Here is a 15809-nt window from a genome sequence, read left to right as displayed (position 1 = left end):
CTGATTTATCGACATTTTCGGCGCCAGGCTTTGCTCAGGGTCTCTGCTTTACCGACCGCTAATGCCAGTCGATTCGTCAATCGCAAGTTCAAAGCTTCAAGAACAATCGTTCACATACCTTTACTCTGTTCCGGCTGAATGCTCTCCGTTTTGATTTCTGCCCTCGATGCGTAAGAGATCGGCGTCGAGGATGTTTGCGTCGAAGGTGTCGCTAATTTTTCTGTGGTTACAAAAATGACAAAATACATTAGAACGTTTGGCCAGCATGCCAACATGCGAGTTCTTACTTTTACATAAATCGACTGCTCTCTGCAAAATTATTTCCAATGCAATCTTTACAAATACAACATACTTCGTTTCAATAATTGTCTCTAAAAATTAGCTCGATTCAACTGCCTCTATCGTTAAAAGTCCAACACTATGATATTATACGCATGTCCATCATCAATCCTTAAATCCTTCATAGTAAGCATCGTACCTGCGAGTAGGGGATTCGCTGCGGCGATATTGTACCTCTGCCTCCTGCAGGAACTCCCCGAGGAAGTGGTGGACGTGGGCTGGCTGGCCTCGGCCAGATCGGCCTGTAGCTCCCTGAGAAACGTGTCGAGGGTGTCGAAGGGCTCGTCGGAGCCGTTGCCGCTGCCGTTGGCGCCGTTGACGCCGTTGACGACACTGACACCGTTGACGCCGCTGACGCCGTTAACAGCCGCGGCCATGGACTCTGCTGAGCTCTGGTCGGCCGAGACGACGCTCGTCGCCGCCGGGGCGCCCACCAGCGCGTTCAGCTCCATCGTCGAGAACTCGACGGACTGTCCGGTGCTGCTTTCCTGGAACGTTTCAGAGATCGACATCATTACACACGCAATATCTTTTGTCGTCATCGGGGTTTAGTCGAGGAAGATTCTGTCAGACGCGAGATTGGCGACAACAGTTTAAATTTTACGTTGCTTATACCCTTGGGCTCTCGCTACGTTAGAAAAAGATTGCGAGCTAGGTGCATGCAGCGTCGATCTGTCAAGTACAGAGAGATTAGCGTTATTGTTTTTCGCGGCATTAAAGTAGTTTACGCAACTACGCGCAGAGGTATAATAAAATTAACTTCTTCTCTTAGTGCGTTTCAGTCGTAAAGTCCCGCGCGCTTAGCCTTGAGCCTTTGAGGAAAGAAAAAAGTATAAGTAAATGCGAATAAAAGTCGGAGGCCGCGGTGCGCGCGAATAGAGGAGGAAGAATGGAACGTACGAACCTGAAGGCACTGGGTGAGATCGACCATCTTGCCGTCATTGTCAGGGCACCAGAGCAGCTCGTCGTCTATGAAGGGCATGGTCGACTCCTCCTTGGGTACGAGGGTGGAGGTCAGCGTGAGGGTCTGCGATATGGGGACCGGCATCGGGAGCCGTAGCCTGCGGCGGGGCTGTTCTAGCCACCCCCGCGCCTGCTAACATCCAAAAGCACCTCTGAGCCAGGCCCGGCCCCTGACCCCTTCTTCTTCTTCTGCGCCCTTCTGCTTCCTCGTCTTCTTTCTTTCCTCTCGGCGCTGCAGGTGTTGCCCGTTGAGTCCGCCGCGAGCTCGGAATTTCTGCAAAAGGCAAAGAAAAAGAAGGTTGAAAAACGGAGGAGGCACCGACAAACACAGCACCGAGATGATCGACACGCGGAGGAAAGCTTCGAATGCGTTTTCCACGAAAGTGAATATAAGAGAGGCCGGCCATACGCCGCCGCGGCGAGTGAAAGCTTTCTTTCTAGCGTAGCTTCTTTCACTTCCTGTGCGCGCGCGTAACCCGCTCGGCGCTGCATTTCTAGCTGCAGCGGCGAGCTGCTCTCTATACACAGCCTGGGCTTTACGTAATCGGAGTACGCGGCGGAGAGCGCCCGAGAAAGAAAGTTTTCTCGCTGCTGCTGCTGCTGCTGCTGCTGCTGCTGCAGCCGAGCGCGAGTGCACGCCGAGCCAGCCGAGGAAGGTTAACATCCTCTTCTTCCTCCTCCTACTCTGCTGGCGCAGCTCCCTCCCTGACGTGTGTACCTCGCTGTATCCGCGCATAGCGTGCACCGGCGCGATTCGCGATCTATGCACGCATTCGATGTCGATATAATGAATGGCTCTGTCGCGAGTCGTTTGCGTTGCGCAACCGCCGATTTTCCCCGGTAGAGAATTTGAATTTGGCGCGCTCGGAGCGAGTCGAAAAGCGCGCGAGAGCCGCAGCAGTGTCAAGATGGCCGAGCTCGAGGACACCTCGTCCGGAGACAGCACGGACATCTGCAGCGAGAAATTCGACTCGCTGAAGGCTCTGTACTCGGACAAGGTGCGCGTGCCGGTGCCCGAGGCGCCGATCTTCGACAACCTCAGCAAGTTCGAGTCCGTCGTGCTCAAGGGCCAGGTCATCAAGGTGAACAGCAGCGCGACGCCGACTCTTTCCCCCTTTGCTCTCGACATCCACATCCATGCATACCTCCTCACTGCGCATCGTCGCCTCTCTCCTGATTTCAGCCCAGCGAGGAGTCCAAACGGAAGAACAAGCAAACCGGCGAGACGTCGTCGTCGTCGTCGTCGAGAAGGTTCCTCCCGCATCAAGGTAAATGGCCAGAACACATCGTGCACGCGCGACATTGTCCGTCCCGGGACACGTAAGTGAGGTTATACGGGTCCGGAGAGGCGCCTCGAGGCCGAGAGCAGACTGCGATATATATATATATATATATATATAACCACACGCAGAGTCAGAGCGGCCGGCGCACGTGCGTTTGTTTGTGCGACCTCGCGGCCGAGCGCGACCGCCGCGAGATGTCAGCAGCGCTGCCGCTGTGCTGCCGCTGTGCCGTCGTGTGATGTGTCGTTCGCGAGTATGTAGGTATTATAATACAGAGAGACTTGTTGTTTTGCCGGTTTCGCGAATTGAAATCGGCAGACTAGGAAGTGATTTTGATATGCGCGACTGCGAATTTCGTATGCTAATGCGTGTCGGGGCTTTTCGAGGACGCAAACAGCCGATGTGCTGCGTGCGCCTATCGGGAATGAGTAATGGATCGTTATGGACGAATTTTAATAAAAGTATGTAACAGCAGGTGTCACGGGGGGAAATGCGCAACTCTTACAGGCGTTACCGGGGAAAATAGAGAACGTTGGCATTACGTCGGAGGAGCTTAATAGTTCAGAGAGAGAAAAAAGCTCGCTGCACCGATAACCGTTACGATATTATGTGGTCTGCTCTGAGGTTGGGTCACTCTCCCCCGAGCGTTGCATCCGCGCATCTCACGTAACCGTTATCGAGATTTTATAACACCGCTACGAGTATGTAGATTAGGCGTGTCCTACCTATATAGAAATTCTGATGTCTGTTGGTCTGTATGCACACATCGAAGCATTCGATATTATTGCACGCGCGCATTGAAAGAGAGAAATCATAGGCGCGTGTCATCGCCGTGAGGTTCATTTTTGGACGCACGCTATAGGTCGCGCGCATACGGAAGTGGCATGATTAACATATATCGTATTCCAAGTGCAGCGCTGTGACGAGTCAGTGTTCCGGGTTGTCGTAGGACTTTTATGCTAGGGTTTTTAAATTGAAAACAAAACCCTCCTGCACATCCATCGCGCAAGGATAATCCGGGCGATCCCTCTCGGCAGCCATCGGCTCGGCCGATCTCATCTTGGCCCGCCGCCAAAGTACAGACTCTCCCGCCCAGCGCGTAAATAAAGCACGCGCCGGATCCCTGACCCAGTGCAGCTTTATATTTACGTATAGGACCTCTCTCGTCGCTGCAGCTTACGCCCGCGGAGAGCTTGCGGAGCTCGCAGCCACTATACACACATACTCATGCACATGCAGAGTCTCTCTCTCTCTCTCTCTCTCTCTCTCTCTCTCATTCTCGGCGCTGCATAGCACGAGAGAGCGCGGAGCGCAGCACTTGTTGCACGCCGCGCGCGCCCGGGCGTCGACCTCGCTCGCCGGCGCAGTGTCTATACGTACACACGTATTATACTGGCCGAGCGAGAGCGGCAGTGATGCAGGCGCGCATAGAAAGGCCGCCGCCGCTCTGCGCGCGCTTTTTTTCGCCCCCCGATAATGCGCTTTGTTTATTTCTCCTCTCTCGATCTTCCCTTTTCCCTCGCTCTACACTTTGGCTTCCGAGAAAGCCGCTCGTTCGTCTTAGCGCGTGTCCCGTCCGCGTTTTTGCATATCGCGGATGCATTGTGCGCCGGGAGGAATCTTATCGAAGGCGCGAAAAAGTCGCGCATGCATAGTACGCGAGAAAGCTCGTAGAGAGAGAGAGAAAGATGCACCGAGAGAGTGAGAAATGCCGCGCGGCGCGTATACACTGCGCAGCGCGCGAGAGAGAGAGAGAGAGAGCGAGGTCGACGTCCGGACGCAACAAGTGTCTTCCTTGCTTCTGCCGCCGCTGCTTTGCGGCCGGGCCTCCGCTACTGCAGCAGCAGCGCGCGAGAGACTCTCTCTCCGTATGCTGTAATACTCGTTCGCTGACCCATCCGCGCCGAATTCGCGCGACCCCCTTTTTTTCATCGCTGCACCGACGACGCGACGATTTCATTGAGGAGAGATTATCTCGCGGAGATGCGCAGGTTCTTTTTGCTCGAGCTTGCTCAGGGCTGCAGTTTCGTCTTGGGAGGATGTAAAAAAGCGCCGGGAGAGACGGCGCCGGTTGCGCAACGCGAGTTTTATGCGTGTCCGGAATATACGAACGACGTCGGTATACGAGGCGGTGTGCGTGATAATCGGCACGGCCGCAAGTGCCTCGCTGTGCTGGGGATATTAATATGGATATCGAGTTTGCCAGTGCTAGCTGAATAAATAAACCGCTGCGAACCATTATGGAAACACAATTTTTGGACGTAGCTCGGGTGTTACAAGCATCCGAAATAGCATAAGCTTACGTTTCAGCCGCGCGAAAGTAGAGACGACCGAGTTGACGAGCAGCGAGCGCAATTGCTAAACGCTTCGCGAAGAGATGCAAAGCAGACGTCTAACGGAATTTCAATTTCTACCCGCAGCTCAAGCAGACGTGTTTTCCCCGCGACAGTCGTCGCTCCGAGCTTGCATCACGATCGAGTTTCCGCGCGCGCTGTAATGTGCCCTTTTGTCCCTATAGCGCGGAGTGCACAATAATACAATACACGCAGCGGCGTCGTCTCGAGTCTCGCACAACGGATTTTCATCGCCGCGAAGCTTCCGGAAACATGACGGTTTTTTCGCGACACGGACGTCCACGTGAGCAGCTTGTCCGGCTGGCGCGCCACTTCTTTAATGAGACGTCGCCCTCGCTTCCGGAGCCGCTAATTCCAATTCATACCGTACTTATTATCACTTTTTCTCTCTCTCTGGTTCTCGAACGCGGCAACGTAACTCGCGGCGGCCCGCGCAGCTATAGGTGTGTGTATGGATACCGCGCACTGCTGCACGCTGATTTCTCTTTCGCGCGCGCAAATCGTCGACGGCGGTGTAGTTGCGTTCTCGTCGATTGCTTCCTCCGCGAGTGGCGCGCGAAATTAGCAATTAGCCTCGGCATGATTGGCCTGCCGCGCGTAATTTCATTAATCCAGAGCGCGCGCGCGCGCGTCACCGTATTCCAGAATTATCATCATCATCATCATTATCATCATCGTCATCGCCGGCGTCACGACATCCGAGATACACGCGTGTAGCGAGGATCGCTGCCCCCGCGCGTCCTGAGAAAGAATCGCGAGCGAGAGATTTTCTTAAGGACAATGGCACCGCGAGCGAGAGCGCGTGGGCGGGGTTCCCTGCCAGGGCCAAAGGGCCCCGCTCGCCCGAGTAACTGTACCCCGGTTGCGACTAGTTGCTCGCCAGCGAGAGAGAGAGAGAGAGCTAGAAAGAGAGTTTGCGCGCATCGTGCACTGCCGCCGCCGCTGGTGCAGTGCGCGGCTCGGAGAAAGGGAGCGAGAGAGAGAGAGAGAGAGAGAGAGAGAGAAAGAGAGAAGAGAGTATAGAGGCAATGCTCGCGATGTGTGTGCGGTGCAGTGCGGAGAGGTGCTCGCGAGCCGCGAGCGAGCGAGCGAGCCTCGGGTGCGCTGCCCGGCAGGACGTTGAACCCGCGCCAACAGCGCGACTCTCAACCTGGGGATCATCCGCGAGTATTGTCTGCATGTGTGCGAGGGAGAGAGCGAGCCGAGTGGCATGTTGGGATGTTGCGGTGAGCTGGCTCGGCGATTCCCTTTTCTCTTTTTTCGGGAGCCGGGTGGGTGAAATTTTAGGCCGAACCAGCTCGGTTTGGACGGATTTTCGCGATGCAAGGCCGTGATCGATGCGAGATTTATTTTTAACTCGCGCTGCGTATACCAAACGAAAAAGCCGAAGAAAGGTCAGCAGCAGAATTAATTCTTTAAATGCCCTCCACCTTCGTATACGCGAACCGAACGGCTGCGCGTGTAGGCGGTCTAAAGTATAATATGTACCTGGCCGACTACACGCATACAGCAGCAGCAGGGCCCGGTTCTCGACCTCTGCCGCACTCGCTTTCGTGACCTGTTGCATCCGTGCACTCGTTCGAATCGTCCAGGCGAAAAACTAACTCCCTGACGCCGACTCCAGACAGCCGACAAAACCAAGCATAACCGCTTCTTTCGCGGCCGGCCGCTGAGTGAGAAAAAAAAGAAACAGTTTAATCAGCCAAGTCTCGTCGGCGCGGAATAATCCCGTCGGGGTATCGAACGATAGTGAAAGTGCGGAGAGGCGCTTGGCTCTGAAGAGAAAAACGAAGAAAGGTGCAAAAGAAGCGGGATTCGCGAGACGGTGGCGCTGCTCGCGCGGATGAAAGTTTCGCGTTAACAGAGAAAGCCAATTGGCATGGCTCGCGAGCGAAACTTGTTTATGCAGGCGCTCATTTTCTGGATTTCGCAGGCTGGACGACTGGTCAGCGCGTTTTGTACATCGCAGAACTCGTTGATCGAGTTGATCGATCGCTATAACGAGGAGCGACTTTTGGGCTGTTTCACCTATTCGAAGTTTACCTAGAAATATTGTTCGGACACACTCTAGGCAAAGCTCCAAGCGAGTTGATGGAAAAAGCAAAGTCGCGAAACTTCCAAATCAAAGGGGCGCCGGCCGAGGGCAACCCGACAGACGCGGAAGCGTCCGACTTTGATTTTTCACATTTTTAGTGCTCGCTCTCTATACTCGCGCTCGCGTTGCCTATTAAAAGATTACCGCGAACCGCGTCGCCGCCTATAAATAGATCGAAGGTTTCCCGAAAGGTCTTTCAGGCTCGCACACGCACATACAGAGCCGACACGGCTCCGAATTAATGTCTCGTGAAAGCAAGAGCGTAGATACACTCTCCTCTCCTTTTCTCTCTCTCTCTCTCTCTCTCTCTCTCTCTCTTTGTACAGCGCATACACACCAGACACTGAGAGAGAGAGAGAGAGAGAGAGAGAGCTTTTCTCGTCGTCCGGCCACACCTTCGCCGCTGACCGTCTTCCATTGTGTGTGCGCGCGACTAATTTCTTTGTGAATCTGGAGCGACTTGGCTCTTTTCTTCTCTCGCGCGTGCGTAAACGCCGTGGGGTCGTCGGTTGGAAATGAGTTACAGAATCCAAAGGCTTGCGCGCGTTTTCTAAAAATAGAGCCCCGAGCGCGTATATCACGGGGTGTACGCGTAATCTGGAGTAGGAAAAGCTCGTAATACAGAAATACACGCGCCGCTCAATTATAACCGCTCCTGATTACACCATGTCTAAAGAGTTCCTCTACACGTGAATAATATAACCGAACGTTTGTTTTTCTTCCAGTGCCGATAAAGACGAGCAACAGCGAGCGACAGCAGCGCTACTCGGAGAAGAATGTCCTCAGCAGAATGCCGAAGGCCCTTGGGCCTCTTGGGGTGCTGTTCCAGTACATGGAGAATAGGATCAGAGTGAAGGTATCATGCGTATTCCTCTTCCTCATAAATCGTCAGCCTCGCGCGCGTGAGCATTCGGAGCTAACACAGTTTCTCTCGGGCGAGGGTGTGAGGGCAAAAACCTCTCGCTCGCGCCCTTTGAAGAAGGCCAAGAACCGAGGTGAACGCTCGTAGCCATGGCGACGCTCGCGTACGTTCGCCCCCTTGTAGTAGTACGGCATCAATCGAAAGAATATAGGCCCGGCATTTTTTTGGGAGGAAGCGCGCGTGCTCGTATACGGGGGAGGAGAGGAGGCAAGGTCATCGCTTGGCTCGGGTTCACGGACCTCCCTTCTTGTTCTGCGACTGCTTCTTCTCTCTCTCTCTCTCTCTCTCTCTCTCTCTCTCTCTCTCTCTCTCTCTCTCTCTCTCTTGCGCTTTTTCCTCCGGCTTTCAGGGCGAGCCTCAGCCGTGCGACGACCCTCTAATCTCTACCGACCGATAGGGCTCTGTATTCCTGGCATAGAATATTACCCACTCGCGGGAGTGTTCAAAAGATGTGAAATGTCATTTTCCGCCTTCAAAAGGCTCTTTTTATCGGCGAGCGCGCGCGCGCGCGCATCAATTGATTAAGCTTCGCCTATTATCGAGATTGGATGCGTGTTACTCTGCACTTTTATTGTGTACGGGAAGTAATTTCCGACGACGGCTTTATTCGCGACTCGGCCGTGAATATAATCGCGAACAGAAGATTCTTTAATTCGTCAACCTTCGCTCGCTCTATCGGAGACCCTTCGTCTATAGCCTCATACCGGGACTCCTGTTCGCTTCCTGCAATCGAGCGCTCGAAAAAAGCAGCGTCAGCCGCGTCCTCGCGCGATGTCTCAGCGCTAAATTACTCGCTAGGATAAACAAAACTATAAAGTTTTCGAAAAGCCGAAGGCGAGCCACGTCAGCCGCATAGGCATTCATCCGAGAGAAAAGGAAGAAATTCGCGGGCGCGATTCATCTCTTGTATACGGAAGAGTAGAGAGAGAAAAAAGGAACTTTAATTAGCCTCGCTCATTGCTCGCGTCTCGATCGCCTTCGCGTCAACAACGAATAATTCAAAGCCGCGCGCGCTCTTTTGCCCTTAACGCGCGAGGTATTTCAATTTCATTTTCGGCCTCGAACGTGCGCGCGCTCGGCGCTCTCAAGGCCGCAATAAAAAAAAAACGGCTGGCGCTCGAAATGTCGAGCCGCAGCATCGAGCGCCGAAAAATATACTATGTATTCTGGCGGATCTCCGATGTATGGAGAGGGGAAAAAACTCGCGGCGAGGATCAGAAAAAGCCGAAGAATCGAGCAAGTCCCCGGACTGGTAAACAGAGTGTGCGAGAGAGACGCAGCGAACGGCGTATATATGTATATACTCGCGGCGACGCACGAGCGCCAAAAGGCATTGACGGAGGCCTTGCCGCGCTGCACTTCCGCGTATCAGCGGCAGCTGCTATCTCGTGCAGCCAGGCCTATACGTAATGACTATTCTCAATGCGACTGATTCAGCTATATACTCTGTGCGTGCGCGCGCGCGCGCGCGCGTGTGTGTGTGTGTGTGTGTGTGTTTGTGCGCGCGAGTGATTATATAGATGTGCTATAGACGAGGTATTTGCCGCGAACGGGGGCCAATAGGGAGCTCGCGCGCGCGGAAAAACATTGCCGCTAAATTAGCGCGCGGATAGAGCTCGCGCTCAATGTCTTGGCTTTTAATGATCCGACTAACGCGCTGGTTCTCTCTCTCTCTCTCTCTCTCTCGAGACGAGTGATTCGGGTATTTTTACCCGAAAGGTATAGGTGCACGTTATATTTTTGCGTTGGATAATCCTATATGCGCTACACGTATTGCTTATAGTCGTTATCTCTCAAGTACGAATTATCGTGGAGCCGTGCTCGAGAACGATCTCTATAAACTTTTTTTTCCCCGATCGAAAATCAACTCGAGTCGCGCGCATCAGCGGCAATGGAGATAATAGCGGTTTATTGTCGCAAAAGCGCACACGCACAATCGATACGATAAGGGTTATGTATATAACTCGCAAGCGATAAACTCTGCCGCGGCCATCGCGCATTTTAATGCTTTTTAATACTACGAAGAGAGAGAGGCGGACGTAAAGCTCGCGTACGTGACGCAAAAAGCTCTCTCGATGTTGTCATTACGCATACAATAAGCGTGTGTGTATGCAGGTATAATACTGCGTAACGCACATTGCAGGTCTACACGAGAAATGCGAACGGCATAAGGGGCCACGTGGAAGCGTACGTGGCGGCTTTCGACCGGCACTGGAACCTCGCGCTCGAGGACTGCCTTGAGCTTTGGACGAGGAAGGTCAAGAGGAAAGCGCCGGCACTCGGTAAGACAACGTAACGTACAATATAGCTATATCCTACACCTACTGCATATACTTAGCGACAACTTTTCCTTTCTCCATTTCTCCTACCGGTATGATCCAAAGTAAACATCGCCGGCGCGAGAGCGATTAAAAGACGCGTGAAGAAAACATCCGCGTGCGCGCATCGGGCGATATAAATCAGGGGAGTTATTTTTACCGAGGAGTGATTTATTCTCGGCTCTGCGATTCGGCATTGCATCCTCGTAATCGAGACCTTAGAGAAATAAAATAAAACAAAGCCGCCTGGCGAACTGCACACGAGTGAATTGAATCAAATTGGGCGCGGGGAGAAAATAGACGCGTGGGTGAGGATAGGCGTATGTATAGGTAACGTGTTCGCTTCAGGCTTCTATACTTACGAAGTTCGAGGCTGGGACGACCTCGAGATCTGTTTATCTTGTACGAGCTCTATAGTTAAAGCCTCTGAAACATTTTACAGCCTTTTTCTTCGGCACGCGGGAGCTGCTACATGATTGAGAGCGCGATCTAAACAAACGCAAGAACTGATCGGGAGCAAAAATCGGCACACATTAATAATTATACGACGGCGACATTTATGTCGATGAATTTTTTAACGCGGAAGACCTGATGACGAAAAAAGAAATAATAAACAAGGCAAACATGCTCGAGCTGAGTCACACAACAGTATAACCGTTATACGCTGTGCTCGCTCGCAAGCGCAGTGTGTGTACCTGCGATGCAAAATCCATTTCCCGGCTCGTGAATTTCGTCCTACGCGCTTCTGACCATCGACGACTCCCACTATAATATGTTATACCTGCATGTGTTATAGATATGCTCGTGTGCGCTGTCAGCGCGGCATTTGTTTGAGGATTTCTCGTGTGCCGACGATGAGAATATACTCCGCGGGTGTATTATGGATGTAGTTTGTACTCGCGTATGGCTATATCTTGTAAAATCGATAAGTGCTTCTTCGGTGTAGAGCTGACGTTTTCATGCTCGTTGCCTACTTACTATTTTTGAGAGGATGTAGAGAGCGCTGGGTTTTTACGCCGAATAGGAATAGCTTACGTGTGATGGTGGAATGGAATGTGTAAACTCGTAGAGATTGCTGCAGGCAAATTGCGCTGTTCGAGTTACTTGGATAGTTATTCGAAGCGCTATAGGAAAGTTGTAATAACTATGAATAACATTATATTAATGAAAAAGCCAGGTTTGCGTTACGTGAGATTTTTATACACAATACAGAGGCGGGCCTCCTCCGACTAAATCGAAGTCTTGCCATACCCGGAACTTTTCTACTTAAAACTTCTATTCCGACTCCATTTTGCGCTACTAAACATTCTTCGGGACAAAAGTGATTCTCACATCGATTTTCTGTTGAAATAGAAGTCGCAACTACTGATTTAAACAACGATCGAGATTCACCATAAAAAATCCGCCTAAATATAGCCACTCATCACCGCAGACCTACATAGACTCTCCCAATCCCGACAGAATCAAATCGCCGGAGCTCTACGATAAAGACGCGATGTTTCATCGCGATGGACATTTCAAAAATGACAAGGCCCGACCTTGGCTCAAATATTATGCCCGGTACGCTCCACTTGAAAACGATGTCGTAGCCGTCGCTGGAACGGGGCCGCATATACATTTCGTTCGTTTTTCTGTGTAACCACTCGGTATACTAAGCTGCAGCAGCAGCAGCTATACCACTACTCCCATTACACACACACACGCACACACATACACCGTCTCGAGATAAGCAATTGTTGTCGAGGGAAAAAACGCGATCTGTGCACGTGTGCAATAACGCGCTGTATCAGTGCTCGCTGCGTATTTGTATATATCCGAAGTCTTTGTAATGAGCGCGTCTATACATATAAAATTTACAATCGGCTCTTTCTGGAGCACTTTTTATCGCGTTTCCCGCGCTGATATTCAAATACAAACAAAAATCCAGCGATACACGCACTGCAGAGACGCTGATAGTACAGCCGCACTACGCTCGATTCGATACACCTCTATTTGTACCGCGTGATAGTCGCGGGTTTTTGTTGATAAGCGTTAGCGGGCTTAATTGCCACGGTTAAAAACGTATTCGATTATATTGCCGGGCAAAAAGCCGATACGCGTGGCCAAACAAAGAGGTCATGTCACTGGGTCGGCAACCTTCGTTTATAGCTCGCGCACAAGTATATATTCGGGGGAATTTATGTACTAGTTTAGGCTTTTTATATACGAGAACCGAATCATCGGAGGGGATCCACGTTAGCTCATACGCGCGCGAGAAAATCCTATCCCCTTCGCAAACTTTTCCGAACTACATACACCGCAGATCCTCGCTCGGCTGTACGTTTTCATCGGACAGGGGAAAAAAAAAAATATAAAATTGCGGATCGAAGTTACGCAAGCGACGCCGACATATCAATTAGCCACTGCAGCAGCGGCAGCAGCAAACCATAATAGTGTAAGAAGACGAAACGGTGAAAATACGCCGATAAAAACGCACTTTCACCTTAATAGTCGTCGGGAAACTCGCGCTGGGAGAAGAATAAGAAAAGAGCCTTTACGTAAGCCGCGAGCGCGCACCGCGGAGAGCAATAGCCCCTGTACACGTCTCTATATCTGTATATACGCGCGACGAGTCGTTCGGAGAGCATCGCGCAGTGTGGTAGTAGTGGTAGTATTACGCTCGGCTGAAAAATAGAGAGAAAAATCCAGAGATGCTGCGCGCGCGAGGGGTTCGAATGAAAAGCTCGAGAGCGAAGAGTGTATACGGCGAGCTCCCCCTCCTCCAACGACGCACGCGGGGGCAAGGACCGACCTTGGCGACCTAGTGGCGCTACGTTCGATATGAGGTCCACGTGGCCTCTGCTTCCGAACATTTTCGAGCTCGCTCTCTCTCTCTCTTTCTCCTTCGCGTACGCACGCAGACATTCATCTTTCCGCGCACGCCCGCAGCGATTTCTCGTGTCTATACACACACACACACACACACACACGAAAGCTGTGCGTACAATAGAGTATGTTTACTCGGATTTCTTTTTCCTGCTTAATAAAGTCTTATGGGCACAGCGCTGCTTTCCTCTTCTCTCTCCCCCAAGCTAATGCTCCGAATTGATACCGTCACGCGATGCGCTGGATGCGCGCGCGGCAGATCGAGCTGATGCTTTTTTTCCGCTCCGGCACTTTTTATTTCTTCCTCATCGCTGATCCGTACACACATGTGTGTGTATCTACTTTCTCGTAATATCGCGGCGTAATCTGCGATTCCTACCTTCGCTCGTGGCTAAATTTAGGGACGGCGCCCATTGTGTGTTATTTCCGAATCGCGCACGCGAAACTCGTGTATTATACGTTCGGCGAAAGTGAAACGAGATTTCGATTGTGTTGCAGCGCACACACACGCGGGAGGTAATTACTCTCGCTATCGACTCTCGACGCGCGAGGGTAATGCCTTTTTTTCGCGGTCACACACGAACGCACGGCGATATTATATACTCAAGTACACAGAAGGCGCTCGAAGGCTGCAGCCTTGGCGCGAGGCTACCGACCCAAAACTGCAGAGAGCCGGTCCTCTCGCGCATATTAATGCGCAAGAGCCGCCACGCCGGCAACCGTATACGATGTGTGTGTGTGTGTGTGTGTGTGTGTTTTCGCAAAATAATCATTTCCCTTTTTTCTTCCCGACACGGGCTATTTTTAATCCTCCTGAGACCTTTTTACGCGGTCGCTGCCCGGATTAAAAAAAAAAGAAAACAAAACATGAAGCGCCGAAAGTGAAAGGGCAGCGGCGAAGGTTCGCGAATTTTTCTCGGGGGGAGGAGTGTGCTTATACAGCCGCTGTGTTCAGGGTTAGAGAGAGAGAGAGAGAGAGAGAGCGGTGACGCAATCCATCCCAAAGGGAGGGTGGCTCTTACTTACACACCGTGTGAGGTCGTTGATACCGCGAGGAAGTTGGCGTGTAACTGCGAGCGACCTTGAGTATATAGTCGTATCGATTGGCCGGAACGCGCACGTGTGGCTTTCCTTTCTCTCTCTCTCTCCCTCTCTCTCTTACTCCGTCCGAGCTTTTTCCCGGCGAGAGCTTTTTCGGCGGAGGAGTCCTCTCCCCCACCAGCGGCGGCGGCACTACTACTATTTTTCTCGCTGTCCCTCGCGGCGGCGGAACATTAGCCGAGTTTCACTCGCCGCTCTCGCGCGGACATTGACCTTTCGCTCTAGCTCTCTATCGTTCATCTGGATCGTGGGTGGAGAGTGAGAGGACGTCGATTTTCTCGGGGATAATTTGATATTTTTGCAATTTTCCGACGGGCTTCGCCGGCTAATTGGATTCCGTCGCTCGCGTGGCGCTTTTGGCTTCTTCGCTCTCCTATGACTTTTTCCCCGTGAAAATTGAACCGATGCGCTCTTGTTTTCAGCGGGTCTCGGCGAAAATTGATTGCTGTATTTTTTTGCTTTGTTTGTCCCGCGCAGGTGACCCCCGACCGGCGGAGCTGGCTCCGGACAACGTGCCGAGGGTGATCGTCAAGGAGAAGCAGGGCAAGTTCGAGACTTTGGAGAGGCACGTGCCACAGCTATTGCTGAGGGGCGAGCAAGTGGCCCTCATCGCCAAAATCGACTGACACACTGGCTGATACTTTCATTTCTTTTTTAATTTGTGTACCAATAACGATGCACACGCGTCCATATTTTTGTATAATGCTTACCTTACTCTTTAGGAAATAAATGATCGATATTTTGTAGAGGAGCGTAAGTAGTTTACGGCGCAGAGCTCGGTTGCATCACTTTTACTGCCCGCGCGCCGTTACGTTAAGCGAGCGGCAAAAAAGCGAGGATCCGAATATCCCAGAGATAATAAACCCCGGGCGAATGCAAATGATTCAATAGCCATGAGCAGCTCTTTTTCTCCCGATGCCTGCAGTACAGCACTCGAGCGATAGTAGCATCGTGGAAGAAAGTCGGGGCCGTGCTCACGAATCAGGCCTTTTAAAAAGCGGCTCCACCTTCAATCCCCGGCAATCGATCGGACATATCCCAGTCGCGATTACACGCGGAGAGCGATGAACGATCTCTGCACGGAGTCGTTGCACTTTTTACCGGTTCACCGCCGCCGCCGTGTTTTTTCCGCGTGTAGCTGCATCGGATCGCGCGCGGCGCGGTGAAAGCAGCGCCGCGGCACGATAGCTAGAAAGAAGGGAGCTATATACGCGAGAGAGGCCCTCTCACTTTCGCTTAGAGCCCCCCCCCCCCCCGGAGAAAGTTCGCTCTTCACTTCTCGCTCACGGGCTCTATACTTAGTATGCCTCTCGCTCCGGCAACCGGACCGGCCAAGCAGCAGCGGCAGCGAGGGTTAATGCACTCGTGCAACCATAACCTTACTCGCGCTTATATAGGAGAGCTGCTCTAGCCTAGGAGCTAAGGTTGTCGTACTCTCTGCGCGCGCAAGCGAGCGCTATGTGAGAGTCGAGTTGCTCGCGTCGATGATGGGGAGGCTTTTTGAGAAAGTTGCGAGCTTGATATTTTAATTTGTTCGAAAAGCAAGAATCATTATCAAAGCCGAAGATC

General features: G+C 52.1%; 2 protein-coding genes across 4 annotated transcripts in view; one reads left to right on the top strand and one right to left on the bottom strand.

Moving 5' to 3' along the window:
• LOC100122824 (ecdysone-induced protein 74EF) overlaps positions 1 to 15809 on the bottom strand; it is a 74942-nt gene that overhangs the window by 45388 nt on the left and 13745 nt on the right. For 2 of the 3 annotated variants that reach the window (XM_008214365.4, XM_008214364.4), the window contains exons 2-4: positions 1244 to 1576; positions 479 to 827; positions 119 to 220 (exon numbers count right to left, since the gene is read on the bottom strand). In XM_008214365.4, the coding sequence (XP_008212587.1) occupies positions 119 to 220; positions 479 to 827; positions 1244 to 1387 (595 nt within the window). In that variant the 5' untranslated portion in view covers positions 1388 to 1576. Of the gene's footprint in view, positions 1 to 118; positions 221 to 478; positions 828 to 1243; positions 1577 to 2447; positions 2586 to 15809 lie in introns of those variants that run through there. The other variant, XM_008214363.4, reaches the window with a different exon arrangement.
• Positions 2191 to 14986, top strand: LOC100122837 (U7 snRNA-associated Sm-like protein LSm11). The gene is made up of 5 exons (XM_001606394.5): positions 2191 to 2384; positions 2486 to 2570; positions 7760 to 7890; positions 10100 to 10238; positions 14718 to 14986. Exons 1-5 carry the CDS (start codon positions 2211 to 2213, stop codon positions 14864 to 14866), a joined length of 678 nt encoding a protein of 225 aa, XP_001606444.1. The 5' UTR covers positions 2191 to 2210; the 3' UTR covers positions 14867 to 14986.

Source organism: Nasonia vitripennis, chromosome 2 (genome assembly GCF_009193385.2).
Source record: "Nasonia vitripennis strain AsymCx chromosome 2, Nvit_psr_1.1, whole genome shotgun sequence".
NCBI classification, from domain to species: domain Eukaryota; kingdom Metazoa; phylum Arthropoda; class Insecta; order Hymenoptera; family Pteromalidae; genus Nasonia; species Nasonia vitripennis.
Note: the sequence above shows the minus strand (reverse complement) of the source record. Positions and strands in the feature narration are given on the sequence as shown.